The 11,537-nt window shown below is 34.2% G+C and overlaps 1 protein-coding gene and 1 long non-coding RNA gene across 4 annotated transcripts; one reads left to right on the forward strand and one right to left on the reverse strand.

Annotated features, from left to right (window-relative positions):
* Positions 1 to 700: 700 nt before the first annotated feature.
* On the reverse strand, positions 701 to 2,980 carry LOC141701066 (serine carboxypeptidase 1-like). The gene is made up of 8 exons (XM_074504703.1): positions 2,617 to 2,980; positions 2,352 to 2,459; positions 1,974 to 2,245; positions 1,644 to 1,880; positions 1,431 to 1,543; positions 1,238 to 1,324; positions 1,049 to 1,157; positions 701 to 955 (listed from the first exon to the last, which is right to left on the reverse strand). The coding sequence occupies exons 1-8, from the start codon at positions 2,978 to 2,980 to the stop codon at positions 806 to 808; spliced, it is 1,440 nt and encodes a 479-aa protein (XP_074360804.1). The 3' UTR covers positions 701 to 805.
* Positions 2,981 to 6,221: 3,241 nt separating this feature from the next.
* On the forward strand, positions 6,222 to 9,569 carry LOC141701065 (uncharacterized). Of its 3 annotated transcripts, none has more exons than XR_012566650.1 (6): positions 6,222 to 6,878; positions 7,780 to 7,908; positions 8,010 to 8,114; positions 8,387 to 8,446; positions 8,778 to 8,978; positions 9,497 to 9,569. It is a non-coding gene; the product is annotated as an uncharacterized LOC141701065 (long non-coding RNA). The 3 variants fall into 3 exon arrangements; XR_012566649.1 differs by having other exon boundaries at positions 8,804 to 8,978; XR_012566651.1 differs by having other exon boundaries at positions 8,387 to 8,978.
* Positions 9,570 to 11,537: the final 1,968 nt, after the last annotated feature.

The raw sequence follows: 11,537 nt of genomic DNA on the forward strand, positions 1-11,537 counted from the left end.
GCGGGCTTTCAGGAGCACTGTCGTAAAGAAAATTGTTTCTGTTGTCGAAGCTAAAATCTGAACCGGCTAGTGATGACACCATAATAGAGTACGAGGTTCTTAAATGCAACCTTTTGTAAGTGAATGAATTTATTCTACTATCTGAGATGTGAAAATGTGATTGTATATATAGATTTAATAAACGTTTATGTTGGAAATTGTTAGTATTTTATTTTGTCTTTGAAAATGACCTTTTTCGGATATTATAATTGGCTTCTAGGAGGTCAAGAACAAAGTATTAGAAAGCAATGAATATTTAACCAGTTAATACATGTGCTAGAAAAGAGCCTATTAAACTATTAGCTTCTGGAGGTGAATAAGAAAAAACAACTATAATTTCCATGGACTAATGTTGTTGGCCTGGCCGGTGTGTATATTATCTGTGCTAAAGTGATAGATTCTGTTATTCTGGAGACAGTCTGCAGATAAACGCGTGAAACAACTTCTTGTTAAATTTATGTTGAATTTTTAATGAAGATTACGTTATTGAGGAGATTACGAAGATCAAACTGTACAAGTCCAGCGTCTCTGGGAGAGGCAGAGATTAGGACTAGTTTCGGGTATTCATTCATTTTTCATACTAAGACATACATTAACTTGTCGAATAAAAACAATCATGTGTTGTTGGGATGTATTCGAATCTGATTCAGCGAGTGTGACATATAACAAGATCATACATCAAATAATCAGATGCACAAATGGCAGTTGTGATCATCTTTACAATAAGAAATTAAAGTTTCCTCTCCCGTATTTCACTGAATCTTTTTCAGTTCTCATTAGACGGAGGAAGCTCTCCAGCCAAAAAGGAAGAGAACAAAGCAAGTGCACGAGAAGGCTGATAACTTGGAACAAAATGTCCGGATCCCCTTACAGTCACAAATGTCAAATTTTCGTATCCAACTGCATATCCTCCCACCTTGAAAAGCATCATTGAAGAAATAAATAATTCGTGATTTGACAATTAGAAGAAGGGTTTTGTGTGTGCTTGCTGATAATGTAGTATTTGTACCTCAGCCTGAGTGTACCAGGGGTACCATTGTGTTTTGACTGTAGTTTGAAGATAGTCTATGGCATATCTTGTTGTTGTCACTGACACTACGCCATCCGTGTCCCCGCTGCATACTTAAACTCCATTTTAGTCATACAAATTCTTAACAGTTCATAATGTTTCTAATTTCGAGAAAAAAATTTGTTCACCTATAGCCAGACACTGATGCCACTGTTCATAAGTTCCTTGATAACTGGCAAGACTGTTGATGGGGCTTCCGTATAATCAATTACACCACTACAGATAACAACGTTATATAATTAGTCAGAGTACCAATTGTAAGTCAAATAATTTTAAGATTAGATGATAAGCTGTGATTTAACAATCTACTAGATATGTGTACCTGCAAGATTCCCATGTCTTTGGAGGAACAGTGACATGAAGTGATGTCTGAACTTGCTGAGTGTTCAAGTAGGTGTAGATATAATTATCCGTGCATGGATCAAATCCTGATATCTGTTCAGTAATAGTAATATAAGAAAACAGTGAGGAAAACAAAATATAAGTCCGTATGCAAATTATGGTACTGCAAAAATTCCATTTTATTAGAACATACCGACGGTGAATCAGTTGAGGAACCGCACAAGGGAGCATATATATCGTAGGGAAAGATATCGCCAACATTTGCTTGATCAAGGGAAGTTTCACATGCTTCTGAAATATTTGCATTTGCTGAAAAGTTGCAGTTTAGGATGATGCCCTCATAAACTTCATCAGATAGTAAAGCATGTGACCAGTAGTAATCTATTGTTCCTTTAAATTGAGTTTCCTCGTCTATGTATGCGTTACCAATCTGCAAATTAAGGTACTCCATGTCAGTTATCATTGTTCATGTTTTATACGTGCTACCATGTGATCGTTTAATTGCTTCAAGTAAGAAACTCACAGCAATTCCTTTTAGGTTAATAATAGTTTGATTGGTGATTTTGTTGTTCTGCAGAATTAGTTGAGCTAATTGAGGAATATAGTGTCCTGCATAACTCTCTCCAGTAATGAAGAAATCTCGGGTTTGGTATTCGGGAAACCTTGCTAGCCAATTTATTAAAAATGTATAAGCATCTTCTGCAGTTTTTGTATCTCCAGTTACATAATCTGATGTTGTGTTGGAGTATGAAAATCCAACACCAGCTGGGGACTCCAAGAATAACATGTTTGCTTCTGCATTGCAAATTCAACTATTGTTAGTGACCAGACAATGTACATATTAGAAATTATTGTTTGATGAGTAATTTTGAAATTATTTATGAACAACTAATCTATTTACCATTGTTCCAAGCATACTTGTTCTGGGATAAAGTTTTGCCATCACTATTGACTCTAAATGGACCAAGTTCCATCATCGCTCCATTCCCAAAGGAAGAACAGCCAGGTCCTGTCATTCAAAATGATCATAGTAATTATCGAGTGAGGTTCATTGTTAATTTACATACTAGATTGAAGAAAAAGCCTTCAGTTTCATATTTTCTACTATGCAGTATGGCATGCACATTATATTGAGAAACTATACTTCTTTAGGATCCTATATTTACCTCCATTTAGCCATAGAACTAAAGGCTGGCTAGAAGAATTTTCAGACTGCGCAAGATAGTAGAAAAGTGCTCTTCCAGCAACCGGATCAACTGTGACATATCCGGAGTATTGATCAAAAGTTGCTCCATCAGGTTGCCCTGGCAATGAATCTAACTTGTCAGCTTCCTTCAATCCATCTTGAGATCCAATATACACAGGTGAATACTCGAGATTTAGAACCTCATCACGAAAGGTAGATATCCTTTTCGACTTCTGAGCTTTGATAAGCTTTTCAAGAGGGTTATTTCCATTTGCACCATAACATTGTACAGAAGCCACAAAGCATAGCAAAGAAAGTGATATAAGATGTGCAATCTTTGTCATTCTTGACTGCTAGGTACAGAAACTATAGCTAGCTTTGTTGATGGTGGTAACATTAATATGGCTTTCCTTTTATACATGTAATTTCTTGTAACAAATTGTTGGGTGTATCACTTATTTCTTATTCTGGTAGAGTTTACAACCTATGCTTATATAGTTTACTTGCTTGGTCTTATAAACCATGCGGGCTTACTTATGAACGACGTTTTTAATCTTTCCAGACTTCCAAACACAAGCTGCTGAGTCAAAACTGACAAAACTTAGAAGTTTAGAGGCAAATGAGGTGTGCCTCACACTACAAGAAAACAGGACAAAACCGACAGTCAAAAACGGTCGGTTAAGAGACAACAAGGTCGGTTAAAATAGTCATAACCGACCATAGGGCATGGTCGGTTTTAGCCTGGTCGGTTATGACTTTTGGTCGGGTTTAACTCTCATAACCGACAAACATAGTGGTCGGTTAAGTTCCTGGACATTTTATTCAAATGTGGGGTCACTGTGCACTGAGTCATAACCGACCGTAGGTGGTCGGTTATGTCCACACGGTAAACGCAAATGAAATCTAACATCATCAATCTTTAACCAATTCAAATTTTTACAACGTTTACACGGACACTTCATTGTGCCATCTTTCATTCCATTTTCGCTAGCAAATTTTAAAAAAAATTCTACACCAATTCTATGTTCCGGGGTCAATGAAATTTTATCGCTTTGCAATTGGTTACCAATCCAACTTCGATCAATGGTTTCCATCTACAATAATATTTTTTAAAATTAAAAAAAAACATATTTAACAAATAACTTATCATTAATCTCATAGTTATTCATGTATTTCATAAAATACACACACTATAATTATAATAAATGAAACTAACTTACAAATTATCTACTACCAAACTTCAATTCTCACAACAAACACTATATAACAAAAAATAAAAACATTAAATACATACAACAACATTTAATACATACACCAACATAAACACACACACACATTAATTACAAAATATGGAAAGAACTTACAATTTTCTAAAACTCTTCCACTTCAATCCTCAATCACTGGTGTCTTTTTAATTTTTTGCCCAAAATCAAGAAATGAGGGATATAACAAAAAAATTAAAAAAATAGGTTAAAATCGACCGTCAGCGGTCGGTTTTAGGCAGAAGAATAAAACGACACTGTTTTCTCTATAACGGGTACTTTTTTTGTACTTTAAATTAATTTTTTATTATTCTACAAAATCGACCATGTGGTCGGTTTTAACCTGCAGAATTTGTGGATATAACCGACCACATGTAGGTGGTCGGTTTTCAAAGTGACACATCAGTAAAACGGTGTCATTTTTTCAATAAAACCGACCACAGTGGATGGTCGATTTTATGTGTGCCACGTCATCGATACGGTGTCGTTTAGTTGGCATATAACCGACCATTGACGTCGGTCGGTTTTAAGGTGACCAAATCGACGTCGGTCGGTTATGTCCGGTCGGTTTTACCCTGTTTTCTTGTAGTGTCAGATGTGCTTCTACATGAGATTGGTTACTTCTCATCCAAACATAGAGCTAGCATTTTTAAATACCTTTGCTAATTAAGCCCAATTAAATATTCCAAACAGAAAGGGCAAAAATTAAAAGTTGAAGAGCATGTATAAATTTTATCTAGAAAGAAAAACTGAACTACAAACAAGACACGTTAACCAGGCTATGCAGAAACTACAAACTTCTTCTAGCAACCCAACCACATAAAAACTCATTAGTAATTATTGCATTATACGATTATACGATTATTGCATTTTGTTTCTTTTCCATCCACGGATAGAAATTTGTTAGGCACTTGCAGAGACAAGTTTAAACTGTTCTCAAAGAGAATGATCATGATAAATATTGTTGAGGAATGTGATAGAATCTAACAATTCTATAAACATATAATTCTCTAAGATAGAGCTAAGGACCGTAATCATTATATCTAATTATCGAGATTAAAACCGAAGATGAAAGCGTACCATAATCCATAAGGCTATAATTGTAACGATATCTGAATCTGAATAATATTCTTGATTATTGTCTTCCTTAACCAAGTACTCCTTAGGATTTTCTCAATGGCTCTCTCTGATGGGTAGAAGATAAGTCATTACGTGTATTTGATATATTGGGGACTATAACCCTTTTATATACCACCTAATTAAATCTCCCATTATAATTTAATTGGGTCTGGTATTAGGTATCCACTTATTAGGTCTATACCATATATATATTAAAATCTAATTGGGTTTCTTATTTGATCACTTAATTTAACCCAATATAATAAATAGCAAATATAATTGATATATTTATATGTAGCCCATAAAATAATTATTATTATGAAAAATAATAATAACAATCTCCCACTTGGGCTTTATATGAATCCAGAATCAATTATACAAAACTTTAGTGCGCAACTTTAAACTAGTACAGAAATATCTTTCAGCGTCGCACTTTAGGCGTCGGTCATATACAGAACCGTCACTATACACTTTATAGGGGTCGGGTGTAAGCTTTAGCCGACGCCTATTGTCATTTTTTTATACTTTTAACGTCGGTTGACTGTTTAAACGACACTTATAATAATTATGGGCGTCGGACTTTAAAATGCCGACGCTTAAAATGATTAACAGCGTCGGTCCTCTTGGAAGCGATGCTCAAGTGTCTACCTTATGCAACGGTGAAATTATGACCGACACTATAATGTATACTTAAGGCGTCGGCGAAGCTTAACCAACGCTACAAACCCAGGGCCAAGCAGCCCAACACGCTCTCACCTTTGTCGTTTTTCCCTATCTACTTAAATATCTACTTTAATATTATTTTATTTAAATTTAAATATTTATATGACTAAATTCTATAGTGAGTAGATTGCACCAATACATATAATATTTTTATACATGTAAAATAATTTTTGTATTATATAATTATACAAATAATAATTTTATTAAAAATTCTAAATTAAATAATATTATATATAAAAAATTAGTATTAAGATCAAGTTATATTTACTGAATTCCAATCATACAAGAAATAAATTCTCTTGATTCCTGCTTAATATCTCAAGCTCATGAAAAAATTGTATTATAATCACATTTCATTCTTTTTACATTATAACGAAATAACATTTATATTTATTTAATTTTTCGAAATATTATAGAATATAATATATATCAATGTTTTTATAATATAAGAAACTTTTTTACCAGTCCATTTGGGCCTCTGTACACGCCGATGTTAATAATATTGTATCGTCCTCGAACTCTCTTAACCGCTCTTTCTCATCTGGCTTTCTTCCCAATTGCTTCCGGTGCTAATACACTCTATTCTCCCTTCCGTATTCTTAATTCACTTCATTCACTCTCGCTTTCTCCATTCCACTGCTAACTAGGTTTTTCGGTAGCAATTTCTCGATTAGATAGACTTTACTAATCTGGGTTCGATTTATGTACGAGCTAATTGATTGCTTCTATGGGTTCTCTAGATTCTATGGATCAATTTATGGTTCTTGGTATTAACAGAAAGAAGGGTTTATTTGCTGGTTTCTTTTCTTTTTTATGTTGTATACATTAATGTGAATGTAAATTTCTAAAGATTCAACTTCATTTTCTTTAGCTGGTATATACTATGTATGTATATATGTATGTATTTGAAGGCGAATGTTAATTTATATAGTTAATTCCCTTTTGTAAATTTCATATTTCCCTTTCTTTTGTGAATTTGGTAGTGTGCAGTAAATGCGCAATTGACATTGAGGTAGCTTCCTCTCAATCTATGGGACATTTAATTTGATTCTCTGCTATTTTTTAACCCCTTATTATGCAGTCTGTCACAAAAGGCCAAATATTGTGAACAAATCTTCTCATATAGTCAAACTTGAAGGTACTTCCTAGACAGTCTCAACATTTATGTCACTTTCTTTTATGTGGTAATATTTCTTCGAAGGCACCCTTGTTTTTTTAACAGTTTAATACACCCAGCAGAATCATCATTCTGTTATGTTACCAGCTTAGGTCAAAGATGCCACATTTGGTCTGGCAACTCTTAGTGAAAGTTACTGGATAGGGTTACAGTTCCCTTTTTCTCCTGACAGCAATAAGTTCACATTATATTAGGTTTCAGACTTGGATGCTTCTTCTTTTTTTAAAAAAGTTTAGCATCTTGTTATCCAGTCACTGTTAATCCAATTTAGCTTAGTTCTATGACAATGTCTGCTCTTGCACTACTGTGTCCCTATGTATAAATATCATGTTAGGTAATTGTTTAAAACTATATAGTAATGTACAACTAAGTCTGATTAAAGTACAAATTCACATTATCAGTTGTTAATCTAAGATTTTCAGGAAGCTTGTATCTGATATTGGACAAGCCAAACCGTTAGTGAGATATGATATAGACAGAAGGTAAAACAATCAATGCAGTAGGGGACAATGCAAAAGAAACGAATAAAAAAAATGAAAAGAAAAAAAAGAGTGGTGAGGGCTAGAAGAGAAGATAAAAGGGGAAATAGAAGTCTAATTGGGTACCGAGATAGTGAATCGTTTCTACACGATTTGGGCAGGATCTGGCCTCTCGAATGTCTAGGAGTTGTAATTTATGTTTATTGAGTTTCAGACTATCATATTTTCAGTAATTGGTCAATATTACACTTCTATTCCAGTCTTTTTTTATTCAGTCTGTTATTTGTTTGTTGTGTTGTTATGTATGATTTTGTAGAAAAGTTGTACTTCGCTAATTTCTATTTAGCATTCTTGGCATAATTCTATACTGAACATCTTACCAGTTCAGAAGGATTTGAAATTAAAGCCACATGGCCAACGACCTCAGAGCACATAATGCCACAATGGGCAACGACAACCGACAAGTGTTCATGATTACTAGTATAAATGTATGCTATTACTAAAAACTCCGGGTACCTAATCCAAACTCCAAATAATTCCCAGAACCTATGATCTTTCTTGGAATTTAAGTTTTGTACATTTATGAATTTCTGTTCTGCTCTATCTCATTTAGTTTCTGTTGAGCATGGACTCCACTCTGGTCAAGAAGATTGCGGCAGCAAATGTGCTTGAATCCAGAATAACATGAATTCTTTATGTTTTTGTAACTTGTATTAAGGTAATTAATTTAAATTAGAGAAAGATCTGCTAATCCAATATGGTTGTGCGAATTTTGTGTCCTGTCTCTGAAGAATTTCTTGTTTGTATCCCCTTAACAATTTCTCTGAAGAAACTTTAATCTGAACAAAGTGTTTGACCGCTTCTGTTAAATATATTTAAAAGTATCGGGTAGATGTATCTTTCATTCCTCCGAGCATTACCTGTTATCGAGACCAGGGTGTTTAACCCTGTTTGTTAGCCTGACTACTTAATGACCTTTAATCATTTCAGGGACGCAAAGACTCCCACGTCTTGTTGGCGTGTCAAAATCTTTTCTCATCCAGATTACTGGTATGTCCATATAGTTACACTTACGCATCACAATTTTATGCTAGAGATGTATTTCTGTCTTATAAGCTTCCAATGTAGTCTTTAAGAATTTTGCTATAACTAATAGACTATGAGACTAATTGCACACGTTGAAGGTTGCAATGTTGGGAAAATAATTTAATTTAAAGTCAGGAAGTGTAGATAGTATTCATTTAAGTTCTTCATGAGTCGATTTGATGTATTATGTATTTCATATATTTGTGTCGATATTTATGTGTATGAACTTAATGATGTTTCTTTATTTTTCTCAGTTTCATATATTTGAAATCCACTTATGCTGATAGATTTCCAGCAATATATTTTAAATTGGACTAACAGGTTCCAGGAGTGTGTCATCCTGTACTGATAGTGTACGAAAAAGTGTAAAGAAGGTTGCCATTCATGGAGGAGGGTCAATTGGATCTTAGATAGTCTTGACATAGATTGTTAGCATCATGCGATCTCAATAGAAGTAACTAAGAATTTCTAACAGGCTTGGATAGTGAAGTCAAAGGTGAGGTCATTTATCAAATGAATCTTGTTCATTTTATCATATGCTACTTTTCTACTCTCTCGTCTGAGTTACATCATTGTATTTTTGCAACATCAGTATAGATTAATGGCCTTTTTTGTATACTTCTTTTAGAATGTAAAGGATTTTATAATCTTTATACTAATATTTATTACATCCCTATCCTTTCATTAAAGTCATGTTTGTTATAAATAAAACATGTAAATAGTGTTAGTATTGTGTAAGATAAGATAGATTGCAGGAAATCTAGATTATATTTTCGGTCAGTGTACAAGATAAATTTGTTATCACAGTACTGAAATATATAATATATATATATATTCAATATTTGTGATGTGACACATTGTTTCTCTATCATTACTCACTGTGATTCAATTCATCTAAATATACCAGGGATTTTATTTCACAACATTGACTTTGCTAAATCATCTAACAATTGAGAGTTTAGGATACGTGATATATTTGGTCTGCATCACGAGCTAATTATCTCCTTGTTGTAGGCTTGTGGTCTCAGATTATGCAATTCCTCTGATAGCATGCCTACCATGTTGCTGTTCTGAAAGAAGTCACAAGTGAAAGTTATTATTGCCGGTTTTTTTTTAGCTTCATTTGGATTCAAAAGGGTCCAAGAAATTGGATGGTCCAAGTTTGCTTTTGTCAGCAATATGTAATACTCGTGGAATTTAATGGACCTTTTCTTTCAAGGATAAACAAAATGTAACAAAATTCTTTAAAGTTAATTTTATGATCAGATTTGTGTATAATTTTATTTTTGGATGTTTTGAATTTATATTTGTTCTATGTTTATCGATAGGAGTGTATACAGAAAAGTAGTTTAAAAATGATATCAATATAAAATGGGATTTTTTTGATTAATTTAACAGGTTTAGGCGTCGGTTATTAGAGGAGAGACGCTAATAATCAAGACTATATGTGTCGGCAGTTGAAGGCAACCGACGCTGCTGTACACCCTTTTGCGTCGGTTATATGCCCTCTTGCGTCGGTTATATGCCCTATTGCGTCGGTTATTAAACCATCACAGACTAAGTTTTAACGTCGCTTAATTAACCGTGGCCTAAAGTAAGTATCTATAGCGTCTCCTGCATATACTACGCCTAATAACCGACGCCTTATACCTATTTTGACCGACGCTGAAAGCTAAATTTGTACTAGTGTTATGCTATTCATCGTCCTTAGATTTTACCAAAATAATTCGATCCGTCTACTATATATGTATGAGATTATGGCGGCATTCGTCACAAACTTTACGTGACTAAACCTTCCAGGGTCACCACACAAATATATTCAACGACATGAATCAATGCATGGATAAGTGGCATGGAAATTACATGCAATGTGATCTATATAATGTCTATTTCCAACTAGTTCTTAGGCAATCTCTAACAAGATTGATTCCAATTTTCTCAACTCAATGTTAAACCACAATAAGAAAATTGAACAAAAGTAGAGTGACATTTAATAAAAATCCATCAACTGTATTCTGTAGAACATAAACAACTCAATGTTCATTACATAAAACACCAAAATACAAACTCCCACTAAACCAAAGTATCACATAAGGTAACACTCATATGAGCAGTATGCTTATGAAAGACCTTAGGTGTTAACGCCTTAGTGAGGGGATCCGCAATCATGGAGTTAGTACAATGTGCTCTATCGAAATCTGTCCACTCTGAATCTTTTCCTTAACAACTAGGAACTTAATATCTATATGTTATGCATCTGTAGTGCTCCTATTGTTGTTTGAATACTCCACTGCTGATTTATTATCACAAAATATCTTTAATGGTCTTTCAACACCATCAAAATATGCAAACCAGTGACAAAGTTTCGCAGCCATAAAGCTTGATTGGATGCCACAAAATATACTATATATTCTGCAGCCATGGTGGATGAAGCTATGAGCGTCTGTTTGGCAGATCTCCATGAAATCGCTCCACCAGCCAGTAGATAAACATAGCCCGAAGTAGATTTTCTTTCATCTCTGCATCCTCCAAAGTTAGAATCTAAATATCCAATGATTTCTAGATGATCTGATTTCCTGTATGTGAGCATATAGTCTTTTGTTTTCTTCAAATACCGTAAGACTCGTTTCACTGCTTTCCATTGCTCCATTCCCGGATTACTCAAATATCTTCCCAAAATTTCAACAATGAATGTTATGTCAGGACGAGTACAAACTTGAGCATACATTAGGCTTCCCACCGCTGATGCATATTGTATCCTTTGCATTTCCCTTATCTCAAGTTCATTCTTGGGACACTGTTTGAGACTAAATTTGTCTCCTTTAGACACGGGTGTATCCATTGGTGCACAATCTTTCATGTCATACCTTTCCAGGATCTTTTCGATATAGCTCTTTTGTGACAATCCAAGAATACCTCGAGAGCGATCTCGATGTATCTGAATTCCTAATACAAAGGAGGCGTTACCAAGGTCCTTCATCTCAAATTGACTAGTGAGAAATTTCTTGGTATCGTGCAATAAGCCTATATCAATAGTAGCAAGTAAGATGTCATC

This window comes from Apium graveolens, unplaced genomic scaffold, assembly GCF_009905375.1.
Source record: "Apium graveolens cultivar Ventura unplaced genomic scaffold, ASM990537v1 ctg3291, whole genome shotgun sequence".
Taxonomy (NCBI): domain Eukaryota; kingdom Viridiplantae; phylum Streptophyta; class Magnoliopsida; order Apiales; family Apiaceae; genus Apium; species Apium graveolens.